This window comes from Lontra canadensis, unplaced genomic scaffold (assembly GCF_010015895.1).
Source record: "Lontra canadensis isolate GAN:19392208 unplaced genomic scaffold, GSC_riverotter_1.0 scaffold5, whole genome shotgun sequence".
In the NCBI taxonomy this organism is placed as follows: domain Eukaryota; kingdom Metazoa; phylum Chordata; class Mammalia; order Carnivora; family Mustelidae; genus Lontra; species Lontra canadensis.
In genome coordinates, this window is record NW_022630999.1 from 35,171,847 (window position 1) to 35,185,295 (window position 13,449).

Here is a 13,449-nt window from a genome sequence, read left to right on the forward strand (position 1 = left end):
TGCAGGGGTTGGGATTCAAACTTAGGGGCTGTGTAAATCCAAGACCTAAGCTCTCTTCACTCTGTCATGCTGGTCTTTGGCCCTGCCTCCAGCCTAAAAAGCCCTAGCTATGCTCTGGTCCTTCCACATCTCCCAGGACCTTTGATCTAGTCTGTCACATTTACAGTCCCTAACAGTTTATCACCCTTACTTGGGGATAAGACAAATGAATAAACCATGGCCAGGAAGCTAAGTGTTTCAAAATTCTTAATTGCTTAGATACCTCACCAAAAGGATCGCCAATGCTTATCATCCTCTTTGAAGTACAATCTGCCTCTACTTCAAATGGTATAAATTTTCCCTTTAACAACAGTTCTCACAAACCACAAACTTAGCCTGCAGAAATTGACATTGCAGACTAAACATTTACCATGATTTTTAGAAAAGCATATCATAATTATCACTTTTTCCACTGAACCAAAAGGAGCCAGAGACCACAAACATTTTCCATTTTCCTTATACTGACAGGTATGATATTCACAGTAAGCATTTAAAAGCGAGAACTATAGACAACTTTTATAGAATTAATGGCTTCTACAATCAAAAAAAGTCTTAGGTTGACAATTTCAACAGAGTAAAACTTCAAACTCAAGATTATCTACAATAAAAGTTAAACACCAAACTAGAATAGTAATTAGTAAGTTGCTCCATACATTATTAAATTTATGTATGAACATACATATGGACCTGTTTCTTCCCTAATACTCTTAAAGCAGGGTCTGTGTTAAGGAACCAATGCCAGGTTTAATCCAAGTCTACTAGATACGAACACAATCAACTAGGCCAGCTTGTCCCCAGCTATTAGATTCATATGTATGATATATCCTGACATATGTATATATGTTCAGATCAAATCCTGTTAAAACAAATAGCATTTTAACAAAAATATTTCCATGTCCCAGCCAATGGTCCATTCATTTCATGTAATATTCAATACCACAAAATTCCACTTTAACAGAGATATGGACAATGCCTTAAAATTCGCTGTAATGAAAACTGAATTGTATGCAATTATACTAACCATATTTATATACATAACACATGTTCATCTGTTCTGTCTCTTCTCCAAGACCGTATACTCCCCAAGAAAAGGGGTTGCCTCTGAACTACACTCTGCAAAGCAAGAGAACTTCAACAGTGCCACCTGGTGGATATTCTGTAAACATATAAGGTGAGTTGGGACTCTAAGATGTCTGAGAAGCAAATTACAGGCAAAAAAATAAAATAAAATCAAAACAGTAGAAAGCAAAAAAAAAAAAAAGAGAGAGAGAGAGAGAGAGAAAGAAAGAAAGAAACAACAGATTTGCCTGAGAAAAATGAAGGCATAACTTCATTAGTTAAAAGCACTGTTGAGGAACAAGTACAATCATCCACTTTAAAAACTGCCCTATCTTTTCTTGATGTGAGATGCAATGTGAATCCACAGAAAGGCTTGGCTGCCACAAGGGCTGTGAGTCCTGGCACCGCACACACCAGAGACGCCGCACCACAGGCTCGCTTACCTTACTTACACCCGCCTGTAATCCCCTCTCCCTGACCCCCTCACCCTCCTTCCCTCTCATACAGTTAAAACCATTATCTGTTTCTCTCTCTCTCTCCTAAGTAAAAGTAATTATTACTGAACTGGGTTGTAAACATGTATTCTATACTTAGGGCCAATTTAAGGGATTTTCCAGAGTAATCTTAACTATAATGATTTTAGCCTTTGCACTAACTTTTGAACCAGCCCCCACCATGACCCACATAATCAACACAATAACCAAGATGTATGATCTTTGCCATCTCACGCAGTTTCTCTGATCACTGGCTTCCCAGTCTATACAATGAGAAAGAGGATTAAGTGATGGCTGAGATCCCTCTTAGCAATTAAAGACTACACAATTCTAGAAAGAGAGGATTCTTGTTTTCTTTTCTAGAAATATTAATGCATGAAATGGGGCAAACAATGCTACATTTCAGCATAAAAACAACAGGAGAGTCAAAATTTTCTAAGCTAACTCTCAAATATCCTTAAACACTCCCAGTGTAGAAAATAAACTAACACGTTTTAGAAGAAAGATTAGAAATTCGAAGCTGCCCTGAGACCTGAGCCCGGGTCCTATTTGTTGTGGAAATCCTTAGAATATGAAGTCCTGACTCACTGTCAATCACAGACAGGCTAAGGGCAGAGCTACTCCTCGAAGAGCTGTCCAGAATCTGTGACAGGTTAAGGCTGGTGGCAATGGCACTGTCTGATCCCTGGCCATTTTTCTAGGTCCACCCTGGCAGAGCAGTTGTACCCTCTAGACTACACTGACCATATTAGAAGAAAACATTCTGGCTACAATTCTCTTCAGAAGTGAAATCTATCTTACGTAGCCAAATTTACATCTAAAATTAAAAGAGGAGGAGGAGGAGGGATAAATAGAGACAAAAGAGAGAATTAATGAAAAATAAAAAATCAAAGGGGGATGGAATAGGGAGAGCACAGAGGATTTTAAAGCAGTGAAACCATTCTATAGGATACATGATAGATACATGTCATTACATATTTGCCCAAACCCACAGAATGTAAAACACCAAGAGTGAACCCTAATGTAAAGTATGGACTTTGACCGATGATGATATGTCAATATAGACCTATGTGTTATATAAAAAATGAGCCACTCTGGATGGAATGTTAATACTGGGGAGACTGGATGGGATGGTGATAGGGGGCTGGGGTGAAGATATGGAAAATATGGGAATTCTCTGTATTTTCCATCCAATCTTACTATAAACCTAAAACTACTCAAAAAAAAAATACTCTCTCTCTCTTTTTTTTTTTTTTTAAATCAAAGTAAACTTAACCAGAGGAGTATGTGGGTGTGGGGGAGATAGGGAAAAAGAGAGAGGGAGAGAGAGAGAAACAGTGAAGGAGAAGATGCAGAAACAGATTTCAAAAGATGTGATAAAGACGTGCCATCAGTTTTTCCCATACATTTTTGCCATTCCCTATCCTAAATGTCACTTCAAGTACAAAGGAACATCCTAAACTTTGGGACATTTCTTAAACACAAACACTGTAGGATAAATTGCCTCATGTATTTTTAAAATTACTTATAAAGGCAAAATACAGAGTATATATAGACTTCATCGAAACTAACCACATAACATTAACTCATTAAACAAAACAATAGTATGACCAAAGACCAACACCATTAATTGCAGAAACTGCCTACACGTCCTATAGAGATGCTACACTGTAACTCCTTTTCAAGTGCCACATATTAAAATACAGTATGGGGGCTCTCGCTCGCTCTCTTTCTGCCGCCATCTTGGTTCCGCGTCCCCCGCACAAAATGCCTGGTGAAGCCACAGAAACCGTCCCTGCTACAGAGCAGGAGTTGCCACAGCCCCAGGCTGAGACAGGGTCTGGAACAGAATCTGACAGTGATGAATCAGTACCAGAGCTTGAGGAACAGGATTCCACACAGGCAACCACACAGCAAGCCCAGCTGGCAGCAGCCGCTGAAATTGACGAAGAACCAGTCAGTAAAGCAAAACAGAGCCGGAGTGAAAAGAAGGCACGGAAGGCTATGTCCAAACTGGGTCTTCGACAGGTAACAGGGGTTACAAGAGTCACTATCTGGAAATCTAAGAATATCCTCTTTGTCATCACAAAACCAGATGTCTACAAGAGCCCAGCTTCAGATACCTACATAGTTTTTGGGGAAGCCAAGATCGAGGATTTATCTCAGCAAGCACAACTGGCAGCTGCTGAGAAATTCAAAGTTCAAGGTGAAGCTGTCTCAAACATTCAAGAAAACACACAGACTCCAACTGTACAAGAGGAGAGTGAAGAGGAAGAGGTTGATGAAACCGGTGTAGAGGTTAAGGACATAGAATTGGTCATGTCACAAGCAAATGTGTCAAGAGCAAAGGCAGTCCGAGCCCTGAAGAACAACAGTAATGACATTGTAAATGCTATTATGGAATTAACAATGTAACCGTCTGAAAACGAGGACTTTTTTTGGTGTTTCAAAAGAATAACTGCAGCTTGGTTTGAAATTTGTACTGTTTCTATCATTAATAAAGTTATGGCTTCTTGTTGGATGAAAAAAAATAAAATAAAATAAAATAAAATAAAATACAGTATGGGTCCCAAAGAAACTCACATTGTAGTCACACTGTACTCATTCATTCCTCTTACAAATACCGACTCAGCTCCACCTAGGCCCTTAGGCTGGACATTCTTCCACTGCTCAGCTTTTAAAAAGACAAGGACAGTTACCTGGTAAAGCGGTGATAAAGTCCCGCTGCAGCATGGGCTTCAGGTAAGAGTTAATATGTCCATGCTGATAATGACACATTCGTGAAATAAGGTGTTCCACAAATTCCACTTGATCTGATTCAGACCACTGGTCAAAATATTTAATACACAAGTCTTTTTCTTTTTGATAGTTTCCTTCTGATGGCCTCTTTCTGGAGACGATCACAGATGATGTTCCATTACTTATCTATTTTAGAAAAATAAAGAAAAAAATTAATTAGTTTGATAAGGAAAAGAAACCTAATTAGTATTTCATCGGAAACATTTTTTACCCTGTGCATTTAATCTTAAAATGCTAGTTATACCTTAAAGCCAAACTCATTCCTTCATTAATTCATGAAGTAATTTAAAATGACTTCAGAGCCTGTGTCCTCAAATTAGTCTCTAAAGTAAATGTCAAATTTACAGCTATTTATAAAGCTAAATGGTGTCTCATGTCATCATTCTCCAAAGCTTATTCCAAAACCATGTGGCTATTAGATAACTAACACTGGAGATGACCATCTTAGAAAACTTGCTCGACTTGGCCAAGAAGCAAGGATTGTTTGTTTTACTTCCCCAAAGACCAAAGTCAATGCTATATTCATCTATGCCAATGGATCCCACACCTGTGTGCATCAGAATAACAAGAGGGCTTCCTAACTCACAGACTGTCTGGCTCCACCACAGATGTCTTCATTCTACAGGTCTGGAATGCAGCCTGAGAATCTGCATTGCTAACAAGTTCCCAAGTGGTACTGATGCTGCTGGTCCAGAGAACACATTTTAGAGACCACTCTTTGAAAACCACTGGTCTATCTAATGAAGAAACCTGAAAGCAATTCAATCTAAAAACTGAATCCATCTCCAAACTGTTTCCAGGGCTACTAAAATGCTGGCAAAAAAATTTAGACTTTCACTCCCTTTTTTGATCACCTACTCCAAAAGTGACCCAAAGCAAACCACATACACATTCCTGAAATGATCCTTACAGACTCCTACACTGTGTATTTCTCATCAAATCTACATGGTCCTTGCGTAAAACCAGCATATTGTTCTACAAATGAAAACTACACACACTGCATCTGACAACAGCACCACCCCCCAAAAAAAAATCAGAATCCCTAGATTGAAGCCACAACTGCCACTGAGGCTGTAGGGCTCAGTAACATCCCTGCTTAAAAACAAAATTACCTCCATGCCTTTGTCAAAGATTTGCCAAGCTATCTGCCCATCGCTCCTTTGATAGCCCCTTCATGTGTAATACTAAAAAGACTAGCAGAGAAGAGAATTTTGGGAACTGAAGAGTTATATTATGAACATGCATTAATCTTATTAGGAGCTTATCACAGAAGTTTTTCCCAGGAAGAACCAAGAGCTTTGTTATCAACTATGTCCCCTAATTTAGAGTGGACTGAATCCATCCCAGAAAGAAGATATCCTTCATAAGTATCCATAGAAACCTGGCTTTCCTTATTAAAATCTTATATATCATACCTGTGTGAAGCAAGTTTTTATGTCCACATTTAGAGGTATATAGTCAGAAAGCATTCAGCTCCCACCCCATGTATCTTACCACCTCCTTCTCTAGGAATGGTTTTTTCCCTTGTCATTTGGGTGAGGTAGAGTTCAAGACACAGAGTACCACTTTCTCTCCCCTGTCATTTGGGTGAGAGAGCTCACTGACACTGGGTACCACCAGAGGGCAGCATTGAACAGCAATTGTTGATCCTGCTTGTAATAAGACCTCTATCTAACAGACCTTAAAGCTCAACATTCCGAACAGTCAGAAAAAATAAAAATTCTTCACTGTGGTGAATATCTGCTGGTATAAGGAGCATCTTTGCTACTTTTAAGTATAAGGGTGTTCACCATAACGTTATAACAGAAAAATCAGAAATAACTGCCCAACTACAGGCAACGGTTAAAGCAAATAATAATGCATCTACACAGAGGACTGTATGTAGCCACTAAAATTAGACTTATGAAGTAAGATTTTAATAACAAGAGAACATGTTTAGGAAACAATGTTAAGGAACAAAAAGCAAGATGCAGAATTTTATATAGCATTATAATTAGTTATTTGTATGAAGGGGAGCACACAAGACAGAGTAAAGGATATGTACAAAAATGCTGAAAGTGCCTAATCTGGAGAAAAAGAGCTGTATGTTTTTCCTTCCTCTTTTCTTTCTATATCTTGTTCTTTATAACTTGCCAAAATAATTGATTTCATAACAGGTTAGATGTAATGGTAACAACTTGCATTTGTGTACTGCTTTATAATTTACAAAATACTTTCACTTTTGATAAGCAAAAGGGTTATTATTTCATCGATAGAAGGGTTCCTAACCACCTAGCTTCCCTACAGCACTAGCATACCGTTAACTAGTTGACTGAAAGAACTTATTAAAGAAAAACCGAAAGCCAAGTGTTCAGAGCCACTGTGAGTTGAAAAATCAATAGTAAATGAAGAGAATCCTATCAGAAAATATCAAATGTGAAAGAGGAACAGAAGTCAGTCTGCACACAGTTCCCCCAAAGAGTGGCAAATGCAGAATTCTATAGCACATTTTCCATTTCTACTTCTAACCACCTGCTGGGACCAGAAGAATCTTCCTGGCATTGCTTTACTTTGTTTCATTTCATCTTAAATTTGTTGGCATACTTATTCTTACTAACTTATTTAGTCCTTTTGTTTCAAATAAAATGAACCCAGAGAATATTCTAACATTATTCTCTTCATATTCAGGTTTGCCTTTAAAGTACCTTTATGAAAGGAAAAGTTATTTGTACCATAATGGTTGATGAAAGGATCAAATCATGAAACTTTATATCCCATTGGCACACCCCCTGCCCCTGGCAAAACACACACACACACACACAGACACACACACACCCACACACACACACACACCTGGGGGACTGGGAGGAGAATGGGCAGACTAAAACAGAGTCAGAAGGGAAGAAAAGGGAGTTTAAAAGAAATGGGCAAACTAATAAGAAATGGGGGAGAAGGGTGAGGGTAGGAAGACTAAGTCACCAATGCATACACTGGTATGGCATGGTACTATTCTGGTGACAAAGGACACCATCTTCGGCTTAGCCCGTGGCAATAAACTGAGTATCTTAGGCTACAGACACTTCAGAATCTTTGTAATAACTCCAAAACTCTTTACTATTCGTAATGACACTTCTTTCCCTAAAGAACAGAAAATAAATAGGGTGGATTCCAAAACTAGTAAAAATGCACAAAGGAAAATGCTTCGCTCCTGTTTTTATTGAAAACAGGAGCTGAGGGAACGTCTCATCTATAGTAAGTCAACTGCTATCTTATCTGTGCGGCGTCATTCCTACCTGCCAAAGAGTATTTTTCTTTGGGGACTCATCTTCATTTTGATCCTCCATAACTGAAGTGTTCTAAGGGGGGAAAAACAGGTTATTTGAATTATGTCAAGTTTTGCAAATCCTAAATAACTACACCAAAATATAATTTTGAAATCCCAAACTAGAATGTACCGACACAAACCCAAGAGCTGTTTGGCTTGTGACTAACACATGCCGTTTTGGGTCAAAAGGGTTGTGCTCATCGGTCATAAATCAGTACAGTTAGTGACTGGACAAAAGTAAGCATGAAGTCTTTATTTATGAAGGTTGGGCATGCTTAGAAAACAGGCTGAATTATGGGCTGGGGCTGAGGCTCTACCTCAGTCGTCTGCTATTATTTTTTTAACTTGTGGCAAGAAGCCCCAGAGACTCAATAAGTTCTTGATGATTGCTCAAAACATTTACTAGAATGTCTGCTATTCAGAAAACCATCCCAACTATCATCGGCAATTAGGACTGTCGGAAGCCCTCTCTCCTTTTCTCCTTCCTCCCTTGATAACCTTGTTTTTCTGGACCAGCTTTTCAATCTCCCTTAGCAAGCATGGTGGGTGCCCCAACTTTATCCCTGAAGAGGAGGATGCTGGTAGCCAGTAACAATCTGGCTTGCCTTGGGAATGCATTAGCTTTTGATTTTTGTGTTTCCTGCACAAAGAGGCACTGTGTAATTATTCTTTCTGGTGACCTAGTCGCTCAATAGATGCCCATTAACTGGAGATTATACATGATTGGATTTTCCCTTTTGAAGCTCCTACCTAATAGCTAAATGGAAACTTAATGAGAGGGGAAAGTAGAAGAGTTGTGCTCTGAAAGGGATAACAATTTAAGTCCCTCTAAGATTCCTTCCAAGCCTAAAATTCTAAGATTAAGGTAAAAAATTTATAGCATTCCATAGTAGTATTCAAAGGGATCCTGCAGATCTGTTTAAGTTATCAATGTTTACAAGATTCTGTTTATTGCCTTGGGAATAAGCCTATCTCCCAAAATTTCCCTATTTTTCCTTTATTTTCTTCAAGTCATAAAACCCACACAGTATTCTCAAACAATTTGTTTGAAAACCCAATGTGGGTAATGACAGAAGAAACACTGCTGAACACTAGTGTTCTGTAGGTCACACACAGCTGGCTCTGATGAGGGACAAGTATGATGTACTACAAAAGTCAAAGGCCTTGAAACCAGAGAGAAGTTGAAATTCCAATCTCGTCACTCATCAGTGTGTTGCTCATCAATCTTGAGCAAGCTGTTTTTCCCACGGACAAATACAAACCATATAAAAGTGTTGTGGGGACTGAGACTCCCCAGCACAGTGCTTGGTGTGTAACTGGAATCCCAAAAAATCAGTTCACGCCCTGCTCTGAAAATACTACTTTCCCCCAACTGTTATCTTCTCATACTTTTATAACCTCAGACTTTGAGATAACAGCTCCAGATGGGTGCATATAGAGAAAATCCACTGGCTCCCTCAATAAAATCTTAGAAGCCCTACAGTCCCAGGGTCTGCAATGGGGGAGAGGAGCAGAAGACCCAGGGTCCCTGTATGAAAAAGCCAACTATGAGCTTGAGAGGACAGCAATGTGTCCAAGGGGCCAAAACAGGTCTAGAGTGCAGACAGATAAATGATCTTGAATGGGAAGAAGACAATGGAGAATAGAAAAACAAAAGTAGTATTTCTCTCTCCGTGTAATTTCCCGTTTACTGCTATCTACAAGGACCTGGGATTAATAAAGCTGGCAGGGGAGTAAATAAAGGGGAACAGTGACTCAGTACATATCTTCTGGGTCCGACTGGTAGTTACAAAGCCATCTTTGCAAGGTCACAATGTCCTGGGTTCTAAGAGAGTGACAAGAAGAAAGCATGACTGGAAACATGATAAGTGAAGTATATAAAGTAGAAGAGAGATGGGAAGTCCCTGCCCCCGTCTTCAGGCACCCCAGAACACATATGAAGGTTGCATAAATGTAGTATTTTAAACTAAAAACTTTTGTTATACAGGAGTCTGAAGCCACCAGAGCTATTATTCTGACCTAAGCTACCCAAATACCTTCCTCACTCAGGGAGGAAAGGAAATAAAAGCCAGAAGTCCCCACAGACTACACAAGGAACAACCTTCTTTACCGTTTAATTGATTCTTCCTTTCATTCATTCCAAAACAGAGAAATGGTGCTTGTTTATGCAGTTGAGAAAGAAATAACTCCTCTGATAAAAATGGCTACTATTCTCTTAAGGCCTGATAAAAGTGAATAAAGATATACAATTTGATAAGATTGTATTTAATAAACCCTTACGGTGGCTGGAATAGCTCCCTCATCATACATATCTTTTCAACTTCTTTTATATCTTCCCTTCAGGGGAAGAGGCCAAAGGGAAGATGCTGCTCTCAAGCTACATTGATCAGAGGATCATTTCCAAAGACTATTCCAGGTGACACAAGAGGTGCTCACAGTGAAAAGGGTCCCAGGGCGTAATCAAGTTTGACAAATGCTGTATGCTCCTGTACATGCTCTCTCCTCTCAACCTTGCCCCCTCTTTGTTTTCCTCTCCCTTCCTCTCTCTCTCACATACACACACAGTCACAACCTATCTCATTAAGATACAAAGGTTCTGTAATGTCCTGTAATTATACCATGCTAAATTAGTTTAATCCAGCTTTTCCAAGTTTGTTGGACATGGACATCCCCTTTTACATCTCTTAATAATAGTTCGGCACATACTGGCAAACACTAGACTAGGACATTAACATGGCATAGTCCCTTCCTCCTCCCACTTTACTGGACAAATATTTCTGAGAGATCAAGGCAACACCGACTTTTGCTAGGTATAATGTATTCCTCTCCTATTCCCCATCTTTCTCAGCCTACAACATGGGACTGTGAGGATAAGGAGGGATGTCACGAATAGAAAATTCTCTTTTAAGAGCCACAATTTCTCTTAAGCACTTTAACTTTCATTCCTTGAAGATTAAAACAGACACAAGGTCACAGATTCAAGGGTGAGGTAAGAAAAAACAATGAGTCTGCCAAAAGAAAAGGAAGGTGTTTTCCTACAACCACACTCAGATGAAACCGAGTTAAGCCAATCTGAAAGCTGAAACCCTCATTAAATTCTCCAACACTTCTGGGAAAGGAAAGTTCTTTGAAATACCAACCTGACTTATTCACTTCCTATCCTTCTCATCATCATCTCTTTCTTCCTGCAACTACCAAGCAGCATTACATGTAAATAAAAATGCAGACCTTCCTATCCTGATACCACTGCCAAAGAAAGACACAATCTAGGAAGAAGCAGCTAGGACTATTGACATGACTGAAACGACTATTGGTCATTTCGGGTGGTATCTCGATGCTCACACAAAAAAGGACCCCGGGGTCTAATAAAGTTTGACAAATGCCATACTCTACAAACGCACTTGGCTCTCCCCCAAGCCAAGGTTAAAATACACTTCATTAAGACACTAAAGGCTCAGAAATGTCTCATAATTAACAGTCAGGTTAAGATAGTTTAACCTAGCTTTCCCAAGTTTGTTGGACGTAGACACCTCCCTTTCATAATAATACCTGATTTTAACAATAGCTCAGCACATATTGGCAAACACTGGACTAAGGCAATACGTGGCCTAATCCTTCTTCCTCCCACTTCACTGGACCAGTGCTTCTGGGAGACAAAGGAAATGACCATGTTGGTAAACAATATATTCCTCTCCTCTTCCCCATCATCCTTCCCAGACTACTTACTACATGAGGTGAGTCTGTGTACAGGTACAATAAACTCTAAGCAGTGATATATCTTTGCCAGTAGGTGCCACCAACTAACACAGAATATATTTCACTTGGAAAATTCTCTACTTCAAGAGTTATATAAGAGGAATAAATTTCCTACTTTAAAAAAGCTGCAAACTCTACATTACGAGTTTCCTGATGAGAAATGCTTATACAATGTAAGATTTTCACACAAAAAGAATCTTTCCTCTTGAGAGGAACCAAAAAAAAAAAAAAAAAAAAAAAAACCTACAAAGGATCTGGAAAACAGGGGAACATTCTGCCATTTTCTCTAGTGTTTTAAAATTTGGGGATTTAAGACATTAAGAATGACAGTTACATAATGCAAAATGCTCCTACCTAACTTTATTGGGTCTCTAACCTAGGCTTGTTTCATTCATTGTCTTTTAGTCTTCAGAAAAAATATGAATGTATATGTTGCAATTTTACAGTAAAAAACTGAGGAACAGAGAATTAAGTAAGTGATTGAGAGTCACACAGTAAACGAGAGATGCAGGACTCAGATCTAGGTCTGTTCTACTCAGAAATCCAAATACTTTCCATAGTTTTCCAACTGCTGGTTGTAGCCTATGAAATTAATTTAATGGGCTGCAACCAGGAAATTTTAATAAAATGAAACTGAATCTGGGCATTCTCCTGCCCACAACAGTTAGCATAACAAAAATCACAAAGGGTAAATAAAAAGAATGAGCAAACACAGTACAGGAAAATTCAAATTAAAGGAAAGCAACAATATTGTACAAGGAGTACAATATTCAAGTCAGATGACTGAGTGACAAAAAGTTTTTAAAATCTCTAAAAGGCGGGACACCTGGGTGGCTCAGTCGGTTAAGCAGCTGCCTTCCGCTCAGGTCATGATCCCAGAGTCCTGGGATCGAGTACCGCATGGGGCTCCTTGCTCAGCAGGGAGCCTGCTTTTCTCTCTGCCTCTGCCTGCCACTCTGCCTGCGCGTGCGCACGCACGCTCTCTCTCTCTCTCTCTCTCTCTCTCTGTGTCAAATAAATAAATAAATAAAATCTTTTTAAAAATAATCTCTAAAAGGCATAATTTATGAAGAGCTTAAGGCAAACTTTTTTTTTTTAAGATTTTATTTATTTATTAGTTAGAGAGAGAGAGAGAGAGCATGAGCACAGGCAGACAGAGTGGTAGGCAGAGGCAGAGGGAGAAGCAGGCTCCCCGCTGAGCAAGGAGCCCGATGTGGGACTCGATCCCAGGACGCTGGGATCATGACCTGAGCCGAAGGCAGCCGCTTGGTTTAACCAACTGAGCCACCCAGGCGTCCCTTAAGGCAAACTTTTACATACTGAATATAAAATTCCACAAAATACATCAAGGAAAAAAGTTATAATTTTTTTTTAAGTTTTTAAAACACCTTTTTGTCTTTGAGACAAATCACGTAGACCAAACAAAAAAAATCAAACACCTGACTTTCCACGGGATGTTAAAGAAAACAAGAAAAAATACCAAAACTGATAGAGCATCCTGGGCCACAGATGAAATCTGAAATACTGTTAGAAATCAGGAACAGATTATTGTATATTTAAAATCAGGCAAGCAGAAATGTCAAAATCTAGTTTACCAGTTACTTATGTACCATAAATTCCAAAGATAAACAGAACAATGACTGGCACAAACAAACCAAACACTTTTGTGTTGTTACTGTTAATTCCACCCAGGCCCTTAATCTGGCATAAAATGCTGCACCCTTACACCTAAATCTTACCAACACATTGCTGGGGAATGAGATCACTGAAGAGGCAAAAATATTCATTTGGAAAAAGAAGAGACAAGCTTGTCCAAAAAAGCAGTCCCTTCTCTCATACTAATCTTACAATTCAGAAGGAAGAGAGCCACGAATACATCTATGCATACATGACTTTTTAAAACAACACCTCACCACCATCAAACATATCTCAAACAAAAACCTTCCTGTCCCTCCACACAAATACCAAAATACAGGAACAAACCAGTTGTTTTCTTTC

At 39.1% G+C, this 13,449-nt stretch overlaps 2 protein-coding genes across 8 annotated transcripts in view; one reads left to right on the forward strand and one right to left on the reverse strand.

Annotated features, from left to right (window-relative positions):
- The window catches only part of FBXW11 (F-box and WD repeat domain containing 11), a 120,933-nt gene that overhangs the window by 35,663 nt on the left and 71,821 nt on the right, over nt 1–13,449 (reverse strand). For 5 of the 7 annotated variants that reach the window (XM_032851805.1, XM_032851809.1, XM_032851810.1 and 2 more), the window contains 2 exons: nt 7,664–7,726; nt 4,292–4,517 (listed from right to left, as the gene is read on the reverse strand). In XM_032851805.1, the coding sequence (XP_032707696.1) occupies nt 4,292–4,517; nt 7,664–7,726 (289 nt within the window). The remainder of the gene's footprint in view (nt 1–4,291; nt 4,518–7,663; nt 7,727–13,449) is intronic. The other 2 variants (XM_032851811.1, XM_032851808.1) reach the window with 1 other exon arrangement.
- Nucleotides 3,311–4,123, forward strand: LOC116864312 (nascent polypeptide-associated complex subunit alpha-like). The gene has a single exon (XM_032851812.1). It carries the CDS (start codon nt 3,360–3,362, stop codon nt 4,005–4,007), a length of 648 nt encoding a protein of 215 aa, XP_032707703.1. The 5' UTR covers nt 3,311–3,359; the 3' UTR covers nt 4,008–4,123.